Source organism: Dipodomys spectabilis, unplaced genomic scaffold (genome assembly GCF_019054845.1).
Source record: "Dipodomys spectabilis isolate Male_0828 unplaced genomic scaffold, ASM1905484v1 ptg000032l, whole genome shotgun sequence".
Taxonomy (NCBI): Eukaryota; Metazoa; Chordata; class Mammalia; order Rodentia; family Heteromyidae; genus Dipodomys; species Dipodomys spectabilis.
This window is the reverse complement of record NW_024870709.1, coordinates 22210560-22231725: the sequence shown is the minus strand read 5'-3', so window position 1 is coordinate 22231725 and position 21166 is coordinate 22210560. Positions and strand designations below refer to the sequence as shown.

General features: G+C 35.2%; 1 protein-coding gene across 2 annotated transcripts in view; it reads right to left on the bottom strand.

Annotated features, from left to right (window-relative positions):
* The window catches only part of Epha6 (EPH receptor A6), a 732346-nt gene that overhangs the window by 128951 nt on the left and 582229 nt on the right, over positions 1-21166 (bottom strand). The window contains exons 12-13 of one of the 2 annotated variants that reach the window (XM_042676999.1): positions 19864-19993; positions 6491-6548 (exon numbers count right to left, since the gene is read on the bottom strand). In XM_042676999.1, the coding sequence (XP_042532933.1) occupies positions 6491-6548; positions 19864-19993 (188 nt within the window). Of the gene's footprint in view, positions 1-6490; positions 6553-19863; positions 19994-21166 lie in introns of both variants that reach the window. The other variant, XM_042677000.1, reaches the window with a different exon arrangement.

Below are 21166 nucleotides of genomic sequence, written 5' to 3'. Positions count from 1 at the left end.
ATCACTTTGTGTATTCTCTTCCTTGTCTCAACAATCCTTCCCTGAGCACATTTTGGGCTATGGTTTCTTTGTTCAATCTAATTCTTTTATATTTTTTTTGTTATCCTTTACCTGATTTTTTTTTGTTTTTAGATCTATATCTAGCTATATAAATATATCTACATCTATAGCTATATGTCTTTTCTCTCAAGTAAAAACCTTGAGATATGAATAGGAGTCTGAGTTATGAACACAATACACTATCTTGAATAGATATCAGTGGTATTATATTTATGGTCATACATGATATCTGTCTCAAGACCATGTGACTTTTTATTGGCTTGATACTTAATATTTTTATACAAATGAATTCCTAATATTTGGAGACAAGCAGTTTCCAGGTAAGTGCCACAAAATTATTCATGAAATTCATATGGGTAGTTAGAAAGAGACTACACAGGTGAGAGTCAAGGTTATACTTAAGACACTTGGGTGCATTCCCTTAGAAACATTAGAAATATCTATACATTAGAAATATCTATCATGTTGTGGGCAGCCAGGATGATTCATTCCTCACTAGCTTGCACTGTACCTATTTTAAGGTTCAAAACAAAACACCAGGTACACACGGAGGGCCTTTCTCTCCCCCGCCTCTCTTCTCTTCTTTCTTTCTCTCCCTCCCTTCCCACCTCCCTGAGTCTCACACTTGATCACACTTCCCCATTGCCCAGTATTTATCTGGAATATTGTCCAGAGAACCCAAGCAATGAGAGGAATCTGGCACAATGTCACAGCCAGCCACTGTCACCAGCCCTGGATTGCAATCTTGTACTTCATTGTGCTACCACTCCTTCATAATAAAAGAGCAAGTTGAAGTGATTTTCACATAGTGTAGGAGACCACAGGGAAATCTTTACTGCCTCCAGTAAGCACAGAAGGCTGTTAATGAGCCATCGATGGCTCCCCCACCATGCCATGCATTCAGCTACTTTCTTCTCTCTGTGCTCACAGAAGCTGTGATTATCAAATTCTAAAGCAGCAGTTGGAAAAATGACTCCAGTTTTGAGAATTTATAGGCTATATACATTTAGATATTTTATTTCTGCTTGCTATGGGGAGTTGAGTGCCTGGTATTGGCGTAAAGTTTATAAGGCACTTTGAGTTTCTAGCATAAAAGGGATATGATGACCAAGGAAAGTAAGAATATTGTGAAAGGCTAAAATGGAAATGTTCACTTTATTCTTCATTGATGCAATTTTCCGTTTGAGTTTTAATTATGAAATTTTTTTAAGGAGAAATTGCATATAGAGAGAACCACAGGCCATCAGAAAAGATGGTTGTGGACTTATAAGAAAAAGTTGTACACAATTAAAGAGCTCATAATATATGAGATCAGGTGCTATGAGTCAGCGATTTATGAAGTGTCCACAGACTTTGCCCTAGTCTATTCAATAATTTTAGCAACAAGGTGTATATCTTTGTATTCTGCTTCTATAGAGAGAAATATGTGGTAGACCCAAGGTCAAACACCCCATGACAGAACCAAAAATATAGGTGTTCATGTTCTCTAGTAGTAGGGACAGTGCTTTGTCATCAATTAAACAAGTAATTTTTGTACCAGACTCTCTTGTAATATCTTACCTACATAATGCATAGAACTGAAAATGTTTACAAAAATTAAATCATAAAACACACTACTTAAAAAACCTGTTCTGTGTTTGAACTCAGAGAATTATTTGGTAGGCAGGTGTTCTACCACTTGAGCCATCCCGTGCTTTTTTTGGGGGGAGGGATTTTGCATTTTTGTCCACAGTGAGCTTTGGCCAATAATTGTTCTACCTATGACTTTCACTTAGGTGGGATTACAGACATATAACAACACTCTAGGTTTTTTTTATTTTTCTTGACATGGGGTAGCTATTTGCCCTGACTGGCTTCAAATTGTACTTTTTTTTCAATCTCTGCTTTCTATGTAGCTTGGATTATAGGTGTAAACCAATCTTCCCTGACCTGAAACATGCCATTCAAAAGCAAGTAATAGGATTCTTGCATCTTTCATTTCTAACATATTGCTATTTCCTCACAACATAGTATAATTACCTAAGCATTCATTTGAATAAAAAGTGTATCTGAAACTAACAGATCTCAGTTTGATTCTCACAGTTACTTTCATGGATGTTCAGCAGCAATTTCTATTAAGTATCTACTGTATTTTTGTCATTATAGTCTGCTTTGGCAGACGGTACAGTTGGTACCAAGACAAGCAAAGAAAAAGAAAACCAGCCTTTCCCAAACATCATTAGATGATGTTTCATTTTGATATGTATTTGATAAAATGTGTTTATGAATAAACATTGCGGAAGGCTTAAGTATCCATTTTTCTCAAGTACCATAGGAGCTTCTGCTAAATTATTTTAAAATAAATGAAAACATTTACAGGTGAAATGAATATAAGGCCAAATAACACATTCAGAAATCGATAAATAAAACAAATAGTTCATGACTCAAACATCTATGAATTTCATTCTGCCTTAAGTAGCACATTCAGTTGAGAGTATTTGCTGAGAAAGTGGTACTGCTGTATAACTATCTAGAGATTTTGCTGAATTGAGCTTCTGTTCTTGGATCTGGGTATCAAGTCCAGTTGCAGTGTAGATATATCATTACTGCAAAACGCTGAGAACAGGCGGAAGAAGAGGCCATGAATCCAGAAAAATAAGTAAAAATAAAAGCAAGAGAGGAAAGTGAGATGCAAATGAAACTTGTCCAAGTAACGTGGGGGGAAAATGAAGAGACAAAAGAACATTTCATTTAAGATAACACATCCCAATTTCCAGAATTCCATCCATTCCCTAATAAAAAAAATAGTCATTTCTCTTATAAGGTACAGTTTCAAGAATACAGTGTCATTCAATTGTATGGCCTTCTACAGAAGAAAAATATTTACTGGATTGATAATTTTGTGTTCTTCCAAGCATATGACAGCTTTTAAAATATGAATATAATTTGAAATATGTTTTTGGTCCATTTTCACCTTCTTAGTTTGTACCACAAAACATATAATTTTTATATAAAGTATTCTTTTAAAGAGAAGTCACTTAAGTATTATTTCTTTTATGGCTAGATATGTTGAACACTTTTTCATGTGTGTATTGGGCATCCTTTTTTCCTTCTCTGAGAAGTCTCTTTCTAAGTTTTTAGTCCCTTTATTGATTGGGTTGTGGAATTTTTGAAGGTTTACTTTTTTGCAGAGGGTTAATTTATTTTTATTTTTATTTTTTATTGTGAAAATACTGTACAGAGGGGTTACAATTACATGGGCAAGATAATGAGTACATTTCTTATCAAGCATTGTAGCCTCCTCCTTTGTTTCCCCTTCCCATCCCTTCCCATCCTCCCTCTGCCCCCCCCCCCCACCCAATCATACCCGCTCCCCGCCCCCCCCAACCAAAGTTGTAAAGTTTGTTTTCGACATAACGACTTGTACATCTCATTGTTGCAATGGGTCCACCTGTATCCCTATTTAAACGATTTGTTTTTCCCCTTCCCCTCCACAAATTATAACGACATGAAATACAGTGAAAGCAGGGGTTATACTGTGCGGGAGGGATAGAGGGTTAATTTTTTTGAGTTCTAGGTATATTTTGAGATTCCACCTCACACCAATTATAATGGCCATTATCAGTAAAACTAATAATAACAAATGTTGGTAGGATGTGGCCAAATGATACTCCAAAGTAGGTGAGAATGTAAACTTGTTTAACCACTCTGGAAAGCAGTAGGGAGGTTCCTTAAAAGACTAAACATGGAGCTTCCCTATGATCCAGCAATTCCACACCTGGGCATTTAACCGATGGACCACAAATCAGGCCAAACTAAAGCCACCAGCACAATATTCATTGTAGTATTGTTTACCATAGCCAATACATGGAATCAACCTGGATGTCTGTCATTGGACAAATGCATCAAGAAAATGTGGCATATATAAAAAATGGAATTCTATTAATCCATCAGAAAGAATGACAATGCCCCATTCATAAGGAAATGGAAAGACTTAGAAAAAGTTATATTAAGTGAAGTAAGCCTGACCCAAAGAAACATAGATCCCATGCTTTCCCTTATTTGCAGTAATTAGTAGATGTCTGGGATAATCTTAGCAGATGAGCAGAATAGCTCAATAACTATATACATCTGACCATATAAGATGACACTAAGTGAGATGAACACCAAAATATGGACACAAGAGATTTTTCTTTGTTGTTGTTTTTAATGTACTACGTGATTTTTTGTTTCTTTTTTTAATTAAGTTTTTTTTCTTATCCAGCATTGTGGCCTCCTCCTTTGTTTTTCTCCTATCATCCCTTCCCTCCACCTCCTCAGCTTTTTATTTCTTTTGTATATACTCCCCCCTATGATATATCCTCTGTTGTCACTGTATTTGATTTTGGTACCCTGGTGTTGTATATATTTTTATTTGAATTAGGGAAGGGGAGGGGAGCAACAGAATGGTGAGACAAAGGACAAGGAGGAAACCAATGCGACAGCGATATACATAAGACAATATGTTGGAAATGATCTGTACAGCTTGAGGGTGTGTGTGTGGAGGATTATAGTAGAAAAATTAGGGAAGGGATAACAAGTTTGACAAGAAATGTACTTATTGCATTATATAACTGTACCCCTTCTGTACATCACCTTGACAATAAAAAAACAAGAAAGAATGATATTGTACCACTCATAAGGAAATGGAAAGTCTTGGAAAAATAATGTTAAGTAAAGTAAGCCAGAGCCAAAGAAACATAGGCTGCATAGTTTCCTTCATTTGTGGTAACTAGAATGTGCCTATACATGTACAAATAAACACTGTATTTAAACAATAATATATTATTATATATTATAAGCAATATATAATACCTATTAGTATATATTATATACATGTTATATAATATACAATTTATTAATATTTTAATGTTTTATTTTATAATGTAATATAATGTATGTATATATATGCATACACACTGGGACATGAGCAATCATTTACAACCTTAGTCATTAACATACAGAGGCCAAAGGAGGATATGACTGGTGGACAAAGGCTCAATAGCTATGTATAGATGATCACATAAAATAATATTCTATGAAATGAACTGCAAGAAAAAGAAACAAGAGACATTTTTTATTTGCAATTGGAGCTGTTTATTTTTCTTTTTCCCTTTGTCTTGTTTGTAAGTTTGTTTTTTGGGGGAGGGTACTCTAGGGCACATAAAAAGTGGAACAAGGATGAACAAATACAACAGTGATACTCAGTAGACACTATGTGGAAAATAAAGTGGATATCTTGTAGGTGGGGACAGGAGGAAAAGACTGAGAGAAAGGGATGGTTGGGGAGATATGGCCCCAAAAGAATTATATTCATTACTCATTACCTGATTCATGCCACTGTAACCCCTCTGAATATCAACTCTATAATAATCTTAAAAAGTTTGATTTGCAAGGTGCTGGTGGCTCAAGCTTGATCCTAGCTACTCAGGAAGCCAAGATATGAGAATTGTGGTTCAAAGACAGCCTGCGCAGGAAAGTCGATGAGACTAGTATTTCTAATTAACCACCAGAAAAACTGGAAGTGGAGCTATGGCTCAAAGTGGTAGAGCACTAGCCTTGAGTGAAAGAGCTCAAGGAAAGTGCCCAGGCCCTGAGTCTAAGCCCTCTCACTAACTGAAAAAATACAAAGGTGATATAAAATTGGTATCCAAAAAATTTATCACTAAGGGAGTTTTATTCTCTTTTTTTCTGAGTAGTCAGAAATTAAGTTTACAGCTAAATAAACTTGAGAGTCAAGTTGGTAGGAACTTAGAGTGCAGTCAGACTTAGAAACTAACTTTCTATTGTCCAGGAAACTGCAAGCTTTTGTATGAAAAAGGATGAATTCAGAATTTTGGGGCTTTCCAGACCATACATTCTATTGTAACCTCTCAACTTTGCCACAGTAGTGCTGAGCAACTACAGACAACTATATACATAATAGCATGACTGAATACCAGTAAATCTTTATTCATGGACATGAAAAATAGTTGGCAGAATTAGTTTTCTGAAATGAACTTGAGATACTGTTGGTAGATATACTGAAATTTAAGGTGTGGGCTTCATAAAACATAAAGCATCACACTAAACTGTAAAATGGTACCCCCCAAAATGAATGGCTGTGTGAGGCAATTGAATTTCATTTAATTTCATTCATCATGAGGGCACTATTTGGAATGTATGTGTACACACATATATTAATGTGGTACGAGAATTTATAGGACAAATCAATTATATTTTAAGCATATATCCTATCCCCCATTAATAATACTCTAATGTATCACAGGATCCCAGACATGCACCCTGGAGAAAATACTGCAATACTCCACAGAAATACACAATGTTATGCAAAAATTAATTTATGATAACTGATTTCAAATACAGAATCCAGAATAGCTTATTTAAATGCCTTCAGAAAAGGGCACCTCACCCGCAAAAAGGAGTCTAGGGATCCATTTTCCATATATTCTACCACAATCATTACTGGTCTGCCTGCAAAAGAGCAAGAGAACACACAAAGATTATAGCAATTACAGAAATATGTGCTGCAGTTAGAGATTTCCAGCTGTGGTAGCTGAATTATCTGTTTTTTTTTTTTTTTTATTAATAGGAACTTCATTTTCCAACCTGCTTCTATAAAAGTACACTCATATTATGCACATGTATCTCTCCAATTCTTAATGGCATCTCATGAATTACAATGCAAATTACCAGAGAATTAAACTTTTTTTTCCCCTAAAGCCTCTCCCCCATCCTCCCAACCACTTGTTTAGATTAGGTTATCTTCTTCTAAGAAGTCAATCAAACAGCAAAAATAGGTTTTAAGCAGATATGGTTGCTGTTTTTGCAGTTGGGATACAATCTCCACGATAGGGTAGCAATTTTTTGTTCACTTACTTATTAGGGGACATTTCTAAAATATTCCTAAAACAAAGTAGAAAGGAGATATTCATTCATTCTTTTCAAGACACTATAAAATGATTAGGCACAGTCAGCTTTTAAGGAATTTCAAGCAGAAAAAATTCCAGTAGATTGATGAAGGTGACAAAGCTAGCAGGATTTGTAAGAGCTCCTGATCATTTTTATATTGGACACAAATTTGATTAAGAGAGAAATGATGGTTGCTCATGAAAAATAAGTAACTGATTTTGTAGTCTAGTGCAGAATATAAGATCAGAAACCGAACATCATTTATTTCTTGTTTTATCATATCAATTGTTACAGTTTCTGATATACTTCTACTTACTAGAATTTTTGACACACATAACTTTGATTTCTTTCAAATAAAAGAATACATTTGTTCTGCACAATTGTCCAACTTTAAAAGATAAAATTTCAATTGAAGGGAAAATGGTATTTACCTGAAATAAGTATATATGAAATATTTACCTTTTACTTCTATATTTCTTGCTTCTTATTAGAATTTTGGGCAACACAATCTAGATAGCACATGGTTTTTCTTTATGATACAAGAAAGTTCTGGAGAGAAACTATGGTAAATCATTGCTGATGATGAAGATATTGGCTCTCATTGAAATTCATGTCTTTGTTTTAAATGAACTCAAAGACTTTCGGGTTACAAAGAGTGACTATCATAAATTACTACAATACATGCAAATGCTAGATTTTACATTTAAATCTCTGTTTTAAGGAAAGACGCACTAAAGGTTAAATGTAGTAATAGGGCTCCTGATTTATTATGCTGAGAATTTGAACCCAAAGAAGTTTTCCATTTGTAGTATTAACTCATATCTTACAATGTAACTCAAAGTCATTAATTTCACCCCAAATATGAATAAAGAACTTTGTCAGCAATGATTGAGGTCAAATGAACTGTCAGCACTTTTGGAAGCAGAGATCTTGAAGGTTCAGATTTAAAACCTGAGAATTTGTCATGAAATCTAATTTAGCCATTGGTTTCAGCTTAGAGATAGGAGTAGATGTAGACACTGGGTGAGGAATATTCCAGTTTGAATGATGATGGATTATAGACATGAGGGAGAAAGGGACTACTGTGGTAATTGCCTCGTTCGGCCTCACCTCTATTCTCAGAAACTTTGCAGTCAGTCCTGAACAGGTCAGTCAGAAGAACACCTTGCGGCTGTTTTTAATTATGTAACATTTCCTTAATAACTTTAGTCTTAGAGTCAAAAGTGCTTGCAAGGATTTTTCTTGTATTGTTACATTCTAGTATTATCCAATTATACAGAAAAGAAAAATTAGGGCCTAACTGAAAGAACTGGCAAGTGGTAGTATAAAGCCATCTATCGTAGAACTTTGTGTCTTTTCAAATTTATCTAAGAAAAAGAAGAAAGACTCACAGATAAAACTCCTAAGCCAAACCCCAGTTTTCACTGTATTTGATGTTGGTATAATTTGGGGAGCAGAAGGGAAAAAACAAATTGTTTAAATAGGGATACAGGTGGATTCACTGCAACAATGAGATGTACAAGATGCTATGTCGAAAAACGAACTTTACAATTTAGGCAGGGGTGGGGAGCGAGGGGGGAATGTACTTGTGGAGATGGGAGGGAAGGAATGGGAGGGGAAAAACAAGGGAGGAGGCAACAATGCTTGATAAGACATGTACTCATTACCTTGCTGCTCATGTGATTATAACCCCTCTGTACAGTATTTTCACAATAAAAAACTTGTTACAAAAAACCAAAACCTTAAACCTCTTCCCATTAGCCAACTGCCTTCAATGAGGGGTCTCACCTTTCCTAACTGGGCTTATCATCCTGTCATTATTTCTTGGTCAGTTCTATCTCCTTCTGCTTTTCTTTTTGCTACTTATCAGCAATGATCGTTTTCCACTTTGTTTTTATCTCAATACCAAAAAATTCACTGTAAAATGTATACACCAGGGCTGGGAACGTGGCTCTTCAGAGAGTGCTTGCCTTGCATGCATGAGGCCCTGGGTTCGACTCCTCAGCACCACATAAGCAGAAAAAGCCAGAAGTGGTGCTATGGCTCAGGTGATAGAGCGCTAGTCTTGAGCTGAAGAACTGAGGGACAGCACCCAGGCCCAGAGTTCAGGCCCTATGACTGACCAAAAAAAAAAAAAAATGTATACACTGGACCTCTTATTTGAAAGTCTCCTTAACAAATGAGCAAAGAATGAGGTGCGTATGCTTTGTATTTAAGAAAACTATAGTTTCTTAATTTGGATTTGTTTGAGAGCCAATCAAAGGGTGTTAGGGGAAATAAACAAGACAATTTTCCTGAAGTTCTGTAGACCAGTGGCATACCACATACATGAATTAACTCAGTAATATCTAGCAATGTCCTTCTTCATACCACCAATTACCATAAAGGCAAAAAAGATTTCTTCCATAACTAGGAATGTCAAGTAGATATTAAAAGATACTGTCAATGATTCCTTATGCTAGATAATGTTTTCACATAAGACACTAACCAGATTCCAAGTGTTTACTAATATGAGAGATTTTTATAATAGCTTCTTGATTTTTTATTATCTCCATATCTAGATATGGATATATACAATACACAATATATAATATGTATAATAAAAGTCAAGTTAAAAGCAAATGTGTTTGAAACCATTGGTGAGTTCTTGATTTCCAAGTATATGATAGAAATGGACAGAATATTCAATAATGTGTTACTCTTAGAAAACACTTGAACAAAAAGCAACAGAATTTTTCCATGTCTTGAAATATTGCATAATATCTACACTCAAAACCAAATTACACTGCATGTCAAATACTTATATGTAGCTACAGTAAACATGCTTGTGTAAATAGCTTTTGCACAGATAATTTAAAATAACTACCTCTAAGTCAGTACAGATGGATTGATGACTTTGTTTTTACATATTGGGATCCGAACTCACAGTCTTGCACTTGCTGGCCAAGCACTCTTATATGAGTCATATGCTCAGCAATTTGATTTTTACTTTGTTTTGATTTTGTGTCCTTAACTTTTCCAGTTTGGCTTCAAATTCTCATTCCTCCTGACTTTATCTTTAGAGTAGCTGAGATTTCAGGGGTGTTCTCATTGCCTGGCTATAATTAGTATTTTATAAGGGCTGTAGTGTGTTTGGTGCTAGTCTGTGGACATTCATTTTACAGACGTGCATTAATTCATTTAATCTTCTGATTTGCCCTTGCAGACTGATGATTTGTTCACTGTAATAAGTAGGATTAGTGATACACTGGGAGTTTAAGGATCTTGACAAAAACACAAAACATGAAACTTATGTGGCCAGGATTTGAAGCCACAACCTTCAGAATCTAAATGTTTCTAAATCTAAGTGTTTCTAAATGCTAAAGCAATCTACACAAAAGCAGAAAAAAGTCCCCCAAAAAACTAGCTGAAAAAATGCACTTATCCCAAGCATCAGTGTATGATAATTTTATTGAAGTTACATTGCAAATCAATTCATTTGCAATTTTCTTATGATGAGACTTCAAAGGACAAGACTTCCAAGTGGAAATTTCAGTTGTAAGAAGCATACATGAAAAAAAGAAGCATACACGAGAGCATTTAAGAGCAGCAATGTGCTGCATATTTAAAAAATCCCTAGAGAAAATAACTGTTACACCTTGAAGATTTTAAGAGTCCCTAATGTGTACTGGAAAGCACCAAATCTTCTGGCAGTGGATTCAAATGCCTGACTTTTATTTCAGAGTTCGAAAGTGTCTTTTAGTTACAGAAATGATAAAATATGTAAGTGATAAAATATAGATGATGATAAAATAAAATATGTTGTCTGGTCTTCTGTATCATTTACCACTGAATTGTAATTAGCAGAGAATTCAAAAATAAAGCAAACCTATGCAAGGTACATCTGCTATATGCCAGCTACACAGGTTATTTATGATGATACTGTAATTATCCTGAATATATTTGTTAAATGAATCATGAATCTGACATAATTAAATCACTGACTACTTTGAGTCCCCTTTAAGTAAGTTGTTATTTAGTATCCAAGTTTTGCTGAAATTCTTACAAGATATTTAATTTTATTTCCACTTTGTTGAATTCACTCTCTATGAGACTTCTGTGAATGGAACCATGGAAAGCATCATGAGGCAAATTCCCCTGAGCTTTGTCCTATAAAGCCAAAGAACTGAATACTCAGAGGAGACAACTTTCCCACCAGAGCTGGTCTATCTCTTCCTTATGTTCTTAAGTGGCTCAGTAGCCCCACAGTGCATGCATGCACCCTGTAGGAATTGTTTTCTGGAGGGAAAGAGGCATTTGAGCAGCTTGATTCCTTCTCATATTTCTAATTAAAGTGAAAACAGACAAAACAAGCTCAGCCAATATCAAGATGAAATGCAATTCACACAGAGACTGGGCTAATTTAGCAAGCTGTACATAATTTGTTAAAATTGTTCTTTTGGGAAGAAGTGATTCTTGGATGCATGTTTTGAAAGTGTTGATTGTTTCTTTAAATAGGAGCAAAATAAATGGCACAATCTCTAGTAACAAAACTCAGAGTTTTCTAGGAAGTAAGTTATTCTCAGTGAGAAGGTAAAGAGCTATGTATATATACAATTTATATTTTTAAGATTCAAACTTATTCAAATAAAAGAAACCATTTTTGTTAATAAGAAGGCTTAGTTAAGGTCAAAGGCTAAAAGTATTTAACGGTGTTGAATAAAGAACTATGTAAAAACCTAGGCAGATTATTTTAAGGTTCTTTTAAGACTGTTTTCACTTTGTTAGGTAGGAAAAAATAGAAACTTACTTTGTAAATGCTCAAGAGCTTTATATCAAACACATTCTGCAGTTCTGTTTTTTTTCCTGCCATTTAAAAATATTGTTAAAGAAGCTTTAAGTAGTTGTTCAAAAGAGTTGGCATTCAACAAAGAAGTTTCTGAATACAATGTGTCTTGATGAATATTACTGTTCCACCATTCTCATTCATCCCTCCCAACCTAGTCCTTCTCTCACTTTTCTTAATTTTGTAGCATATGCATAGAATATTTTACTTATTCTCTTTCCTTTCAGTTTTTTGAATGTCCTGTCAGTCTTACATAAACCTGATAGTGCTCACTTTGGTCACTTTGGCATAACTTTAAAAGTAGAACATCAAGTTTTTACCAACCAGAGCACTTCACTGAAAGATTCCATAATGCCCAGAAACATTCTGCAACTATATAGAAACATTTGCACACATGATGTCTGTTTTTTTTATATTAATAAGTTTTTTTATTGTGAAAATACTGTAAAGAGGGGTTACAATTACATGGGCAAGGTAATGAGTACATTTCTTATCCAGCATTGCTGCCTCCTCCTTTGTTTCCCTTTACCATCCCTGCCCTCTCCCTGCCTTCCCATCTCCCGATGTCTGTATTTTTGAGGGATGGAGTCTGTTTGATTTTTAAAGTTAGGATTAGGAAGGACGTTACAGAATCACAAAGTTTTCATTTGCTTCATGCCAGTGACACAAAACACAATCCAGAAAGGATCTGATTTCTTGACCTAAATCAGTAAAGGAAGACCACCTTTCCATAGAATCCTTAATTTCATGAACTGTAATGTATCAAATTTTGTATAATCTGAGTGTCTGAAGGTTTGAAGAAGAGCTTCATGCTTCTATCCTGATTCATTTGGTTCTTGCCTTCCTTAAGTTTTAAATCATTTCCTCTTTGTGTGTTTCTCTTTAAGTTAAGCCAAAGAACCAGAAGAGGGGGTAAGTACAAAATCATGTGTAAAAGCACTGACTTCTGCAAGAGAGCAAGGCACCTCAATACAACCTGGATGTCCTGGTTTTTGTACTGTAAAAACATGTCTTAATCAGTTGTTCAAAGTAACTCTAACCCAACACTAGCAAGGCTGAGACTATTTTAAAAGGTCTAGTTAGTTTTGTTCAGCTAGAAATCCAATTACTGATATGATCCTTTTTGTGATTCTATTGGCCTGATGTGCTGTTTGTCATCACATCTCTGATTCTATCTCTTTATGCCTCTCTGCATTGCAAACACAGCAATAATCTCGGTTTTCTGCTTCAACTTGAGGTCCAGTTTTCATGAGAGAAATTTTTCTGAATAGCTACTGATATTCAGAGTTTTCTTCTTTTTGCAGCCTCTAGCTGCAAAACTTTCAGACAAAGAGTTCTCTGGAGAAAAAATGCACAGATGGCTATCGAGTTAGGGCCTGCATTGGGGAAGTCAGGTAGATGGCAAAGAATGGAGAAGCTAGGAGCCAATAATACAGAGGAAAGAATTTCTTCTTACTGCCATACATTTTGCATGACTTTGTAGGGCCTGGAATGTGCACATTTCATCTAGGTTTTCCAGTTTCCTTCATAGTTAGCTCTTAGTTTAAGCAGGCACACACAAATACAACCACATACACTTCACTTATACGAATTGAATCATTTGCAATGCAAACATGTATGACATATATTCTCTTCAGTTAAAGAAAATCATCTTTTTCCTCCTGAAGATCTTTTACATAAAAGATCTTGTTATGTAAATTTATACTTATTACAATGATATGTTGTTAAAAGCAATTGAAGTGAACTTGTATATACTACAGAGGAATTAAAAAAGTCACCACTGGAAAATCCATAGCCAACAGGGGTTGTATGGGGATACATGATTTGTTTTTGAAATAGAAAACTATAGATTTGTAACAAAGTTACTGACTTTTTCTCAGGTTGCCTGAAAACATGAAGAAATGAAGTGGTTTAATTTTATTTTTCTGAGCTGCTGTTTGATTTTATTTAAACTGTATATCCTTTCCTTTTGTTGATTTCCCTTGGCATATTAAATTTATGCCAATTTTCCTTAAGTTATTCTATATATTTTTAGACTCTGCTATCTGTTATAAATACTTGTGTTACCTTTTTGTTGCACTTTTCTGTATGGATCAAAACTTGATAATACATTCAACAGATCCTCAACTCTGCAGCTACAAATTTATCATTCCTGGCCCATTCTTGACATCTAAACTATCCGTTTTGAAGAAAAAGACAGAATAAAAATGCATGCAAGGGGCTGGAAAGGTGGCTCAGTGTTAGAGAGCTTGCCTTGCATGCCTGAGGCCCAGGGTTCGATTCCTCAGTACCACATAAGTAAAAGGAAAAAAGCCGGAAGTAGCGCTGTGGCTCCAGTGGTAGAGCGCCAGCCTTGAGCTGAAGAGCTGAGGGACAGTGCCCAGGCCCAGAGTTCAGGCCCCACGACAGGACCCCCCCCCCAAAAAAAATGCATGCAATATGTACCCTGAATTCATATCAGAAAGGATTTCACATAAAACTTGGAAAAAATATTAATAATCATTTTAATAGCCTGTGAAAGCATCTTAATATTGATTGAGATCTATGTACATCTTTTGCTATAGTTGGACATGTTATTTATTTATAAAACTAGGGATTGCCTTCGATGATAACAAGTCAGTCTAAAATTATGTAGGAGGGTTGGGAGGTGGCTCAGTGGTAGAGTGCTTGCCTTGCATGCTTGAGACCCTGGGTTTGATTGCTCAGCACCACATGAGCAGAAAAAGCCAGAAGTGGCGCTGTGGCTCAAGTGGTAGAGCGCTAGCCTTGAGCTGAAGAGCTGAGGGACAGCGCCCAGGCCCAGAGTTCAGGCCCCACGACTGCCAAAAAAAAAAAAAAATAAATAAATAAAATAAAATAAAATAATGTAGGATTTTTATATATAATATATAGGTGTGTAGTGTGGCTATAATTTAAAATCAAGTATTGAAATATACTCAAATCATAACCTACTTTCTAACGACTAGTTGGGGTATAGTAGGAAGGACATGAAAAAGCTGGGGATTACCTGTTTCAATTTAAGCCTCATTAAGGTTTTTTTTTTCCAAATGATAAACAGATCAATAATGTCAAACATAAATTATATATGCACTAATTATATATATATATATATATATATATTTTTTGTTTTTTGCTGGTCCTGGTGCTTGAACTCAGGGCCTGAGTGCTGTCCCTGAGCTTCTTTTGCTTAAAGCTAATGCCCTACCACTTGAGCCATAGCATCATTTATGTTTTTTCTGAGTAGTTTATTGGAGATAAGAGTTTCATGGACTTTCCTGCCCTCCTGGTTTAGAACCATGCAGGCTTCTCAGATCTCAGCCTCCTGAATAGCTAAGATTATAGGTGTGAGCCACTAGTGCCTGGCTTACAGATTCTGTTTTTTAAAAACTTTATATATTCTTTGATTCAAGGTGAACAGAGAGGGAATCTCACTCCACTTTTATTTTCTTTTAAATGAAGATATAAAACAAAGAGATACTCAGGTAACAATGTGAAAGGGGGTGTTATATTTATAGCACTGCATTTAAATCACAGGGAATAGATTAAAAGGTCCTGCAGAACACTCTCCCAAAACAAAAGAGCTTTGAAGGTCACCCACAAGGGAGACAACAGTGACATCTTCAACACTGATTTCCTTTTCCAGAAATTATTATCTCTAAATCCTACATGTTTCCTGTTTCCTTGTTAGTTAACTTTCTGCTAATAACTCCTGGTGTGTTTGTGTTTCTTTCTTATAAGAGACTAGGAAATATAATTCCTTAACATGACCTTTCTAGAAATAAAAAATTTACAATTTATTCCTGTTACATAAATACTAAATTCAGGCTTACTCCTTCCTTCCTTCCTTCCTTCCTTCCTTCCTTCCTTCCTTCCTTCCTTCCTTCTCTCTCTCTCTCTCTCTCTCTCTCTCTCTCTCTCTCTCTCTCTTTCTTTCTTTCTTTCTTTCTTTGTGAGAATACCGTACAGAGGAGTTACAATTACATGGGCAAGATAACGAGTACATTTCTTATCAAGCATTGTTGCCTCCTCTTTGTTTCCCCTTCCCATCCCTTCCCATACTCCTCCCCTCCCCCGACCTGATCCTCCCCCCACCCCCCACCAAAGTTGTTAAGTTCGTTTTTCGACATAACAACTTGTACATCTCATTGTTGCAATGGGTCCACCTGTATCCCTAGTTAAACGATTTGTTTTTATTTCCCCTTCCCCTCCACAAATTATACCTACATCAAAAACAATGGAAGTATGGGTTATACTGTGGGGGAGGCACATACAAAGCAACATAGAAATCATCTTATAAATATGATAGAAACAATTGCATGAAAGGAAAAAAAAAAACAAAAAAAAGCACTTGAATACTTATCTTGGGGTTCATTCCTCTAACATCAACTTATCTGACCTTTTCTGCTTGACTCGGACATATACTAGTTATTGCAAATAAGGAAAACCATGGTTTACTGCATTCTGAGTTATGACTTGTTGGTGTCCTAATATTGCAGTTAGTGTAGAAAACAAATGTAAAAAATATCTTTGGAACAATGAGATGTACAAGTCATTATGTCGAAATGAACTTTACAACTTTGGGGGGGGGGTAGCGGGGAGAATTGGGTGGGGGGTGGGGGGGGAGGATGGGAAGGGGAAACAAAGGAGGAGGCTACAATGCTTGATAACAAATGTACTCATTATCTTGCCCATGTAATTGTAACCCCTCTGTACAGTATTTTCAAAATAAAAAAATGCAAAAAATACCTTTGGTAGCACAGACAAAAAACAGAGATAAGATTTTATTCTAAGACAGAGTGACATATCCCATTTAAATTTGATTAAGTAAAGGAATTGGAAACTTAATTAGCATAATTTAGGTTTAGTAATTTCTGGAATAACACTAAAAATGTCTTTTGAAACCTTCAAAATATTATATAACCAAATAGAACCAATAGGTAGAAAGTAAACTAATTTTTGTTCAGTGGACATCAATCAACCTTTCAAACCTGTAGAGTCTTGGGTACTGGCCATGGGAAGAGGTGGTTCCTACTCTTAGATTCATGTGGGAGTATTTCTTAAGATGATGATAAGAAGATGATACAGGCCTTAAAACTATAAAAAATTAAAAACTAATTATGATTTTTTCATTTCTCTATATAAAATGTTATGAAGAGATCATTGAGAAATAAGCTCAAGCTTCATAGAAAATGTCCCAATTTTACTGAAAGGGAATTGACAAAGTGGTTAAGCGTTACTTATTGAAGATTATAAGCCAGAAATGTGAGTTAATTTCATTGTGAGAGAACAAGTTTAGATCTATACATTTTTCATGAAGTAATTTTGTTAGAGCTGATTTATATGTAAGTCATGAAAACTGAAGTTTATTTTTCCCCAAAGCTGGAGGCAAATTTGGCTTAAAGCCTAGAAGAATCGAGTGCTAGAATGTTCTTTTTGATTCCTCATGGTAAAATTATTCCTGTTTGGGTTGTAGAAAGATCATCTTTTGTCTGTCATTTCCATTGGTTAAATGACAAGGTTTATTTTGTTTTGTTTTGTGTCATACTAAATAAGTCAATGGCATATTTCACTTTGTTACATTTGTCTTTAATATTTAGGGTTAAGCCATTAAATTAAACAATGGTCTGATCCTTCGTCAATGTGTATCACTGAGATGTTATCTATACATATGAAAATTACATTTTTATTTTGTATTTAGTTCTTTCAACTCAGCTTAGAGAAATGTATTTACCTTAACCCTGTTTAAAAACAATAAGACAGGCTCTGGTGGCTCATGCCTGTAATTCTAGCTACTCAGGAGGCTGAGATCTGAGGACTGCTGTTCAAAGTCAGCCCAGGCAGAACAGTCCCTGAGAGACTCTTCTCTCTAATCAACCACTCAAAAACTGGAAGTGGCTATGTGGCTGAAGTGGTAGAGCACTATCCTTGAGCACAAAATTGCCTAGGCCATGAGTTCAAGCCCTATGACAAACTAAACAAACAAAGAGAAAACAATAACAGCAAAACAAACCTATGCATGTGATATCGTTTTTACTTTTAGCTCAAAGAAAAAGTAGTATAACAGACATTAGAATTAAAATTGCTAAACTTTTACAATTATTAATTTTGCTCACTGTATTCATCAGTGCTGATATTGGCCATAAACTCTCCAACTGTTTGTAAATTATCCAATAATTAAACTGAATGATATCAAAGCATATTTAGCATTTGTTTTAATTTTTAAAATACAGTTGAAAGGTAATTAAAAGACAAAAAAGTTGAAATAATCTTGGCAATGTTTGGCATAACTATGCTAACAAATGCAAGATATGTGCAGCTTGGGATTTTATTTTTATTGGATTTCCCAGATATTTCAAATGTTTCTAACTGCATTGCGGACTGGCTAGCCACCACTTTGAATATACTGATGCCATTACCACAATTTGTGACCTTAGTATTATGACATAAATATAAGCATTATGATAGAAACTATAAGAATCAATATTCTTATTCAATTTGTTTACACATAAAAGGTTTATATATTTCATATCTATACAATGGAGGAGGATTGTCATTTTTTTAACTAATTGACAAAATAATTTTTTATTACAATCATTCCATAGAAAATCCAAAGTTATCACTAAACTTTGAAACTTTTCTTTGGGGGTGGCGGGGGTGGGGGGGGGGTGGGGGGGTGGGGGCAGTCATAGGGCCTGAACTCTGGGTCTGGGCGCTGTCCCTCAGCTCTTCAGCTCAAGGCTAGCGCTCTACCACTAAGCCACAGCGCCACTTCTGGCTTTTTTTTTTTTTTTTTTTCTGCTTATGTGGTGCCGAGAAATCGAACCCAGGGCCTCATGCATGCAAGGCAAGAGCTCTACCACCAAACCACCTTCCCAGGCCCACCTTTTTTTTGTTGTTATTGTTGGTCATGGGGTTTGAACTCAGGGCCTGAGTGTGGTTCCTAAGCTCTTTGCTCACAGCTTAGCACTACCACTTGGAGCCATAGGACCACTTCTAGTTTTCTGGTGATTATTTGGAGATCAGAGTCTTCTGAACTGGCTTTGGAGCACTATCCTCAGATCTCAGCCTCCTGAGTAGCTAGGATTACAGGTATGAGTCACAAACACCTAGCTTCAAAATTTCATTTTAGATATGTATTTTTTTATTATCTTTGAGTAATTGCACATAGGTGCTGCCTTTAACAAAGTAGTTTATAAATATAAGGCATCTTGACCAATGCCATTCCTTCCAACATTCTCACTTACCCCGTCTAAACCGCCACTTCTTTCACTTTTCTCAGTTTCCATAACCTTGAAAATTATTTTGTATTTATTTTTATTTTATTAAAAATTATTCTATTGTAAAGATGCTGTACAGAGGGTTACAGTTACAGGAACAAGGCAATGAGTCCATTTCATGTTGAGCATTGTTAGCCCTCCTTTGCTGTGCTCCCACTATTCCTTCCCTCCCCCACCTCCCCCACTCCTCCCCCAAAGTTGTAAAATTGTTTTTTTAAAATGTTCCATATTCAATTTTTTTGTTGTTTCATGGCTTGTATCAAATTGCTATTTTTAGAGAGGACTATATATCAATTTTATTTCTCAAAAATGTCTTTTAAATTTGCTTTCTCACTTTTCTTGAAGTCACTTTTCCTTCGTGTAATGGAACTTTAATTAAATCTCTGCATACTCACCCAAATACCACTTTACTCTTTCTGTCAAGAACATTTAGTTTAAGTTCTCTTTTACATCCAATTCCAGTACAAAGTGGCTTAAACCCATCCTTGTTTTACTCTTGAGTTACAAATTCAGGATCTGAAACCCTAGTTCATATGTAAACGATTCTCCATAAGAGGCAGCTCTACACTAAATTGGAAACTTAGGTCCAGATCCTCTTTCTATTTTCTTTCCACCATTTTTACAACACTCACTCTCAGAAATGTGGCTTCTGCATTACAGAAGTCACTTGCATTTCTTCTCAACAACATAATTTAGAAACAAAAACATGATAGACTATCAAGAACTAGTTCTATTGCTCTACATGATGATAGAAAGGTTCATCTGAAATACCTACCAGCAGGAATCCTGGGGGGCAAAGATCCCCCTCCTGGCACTGGATTTGGGGCCTGGATACTATTTAGAAAACCTGTCCTCAGGAAGCTGGGGCAAAATGCTTCCACCCCAATGGCTGGAAAGGATCCTATGAAAAGACAAAAAAAATTGATATTAATCAGTATTCTTTACAGGAAAGTTACTGATCATTTATATGAATAAAATCTAAACTCAACAAAGATTCACTATCATGAGGAAGCTGTGGAATTAAAGATCTGGTATGCAATTTTTCTCATAAATGTGTAAAAATCAGTGCATTTGATGTAGCAAAGAATGTTACTTTTCATTAGTGATAATCAGTGTGCACAATTTTTAACTTGCCACAATTCCCTAGTACAAATAAGACATGAGAGTGTGCAAAGTTAGAACTGTTTTTTTTTTTTTTTGGTCGGTGTGGGGCCTAAACTTTGGGCCTGGGCACTGTCCCTCTTGAACTCTAGACTAGCGCTCTACCACTTGAGCCACAGCACTACTTCTGGGCTTTTCTTTTGTTACTGCATATATTTGTCATTGAGCTCAGTGGCAATGTCACAATGTCTTGCAATGCAAAGTGTTTTCTGCATTGTAATATCTCATTGTGGTCTGGAAAAACAAGGCAAATGAAGGCATTTCTATGACTACTAGGTAGAGGTGATCATATTATATATACACATATGCATTATAAAATATAAAAATGAGCATCATTATTCCACAATACTGTGAAATTTGGGAAATTATGTAATCACTTAATCACAATTTAAAAAAAAATAACCTCGGGGAAGGTAGGGAGGGAAGGGATGGCAGGGGAAAACAATGGAGGGGGTAACAATGCTCAATAGGAAGTGTACTCATTACCTTGCTCATGTAACTGTAACACTCTGTATAGTATCTTTACAATAAAAAATTTAAAAAATGTACACATACATATACATAGTCTGTATATACTAATGTACATACATTGTATGTAATGTACACATATAATTTGTGCATACATGTTTATATGTATATACAAATATACATATACATATGTATATATACAATGTATATACATGTATTATGTAGTATAAATAGTATATACTATATATGCTATGTAGTTATAGTTATATATTATATAGTATATACTTTATATCCTACATACTATATATCCTAGTATATATACTGCATAGTATACTTACTTGAACTAACAAAAGAAATATGAATGTTATAATGGTTAAGATAATGATAAGAAATAAATATTTTATTATGTACTGTGAAAAATGGATATAATTTTAGCTGATTATAG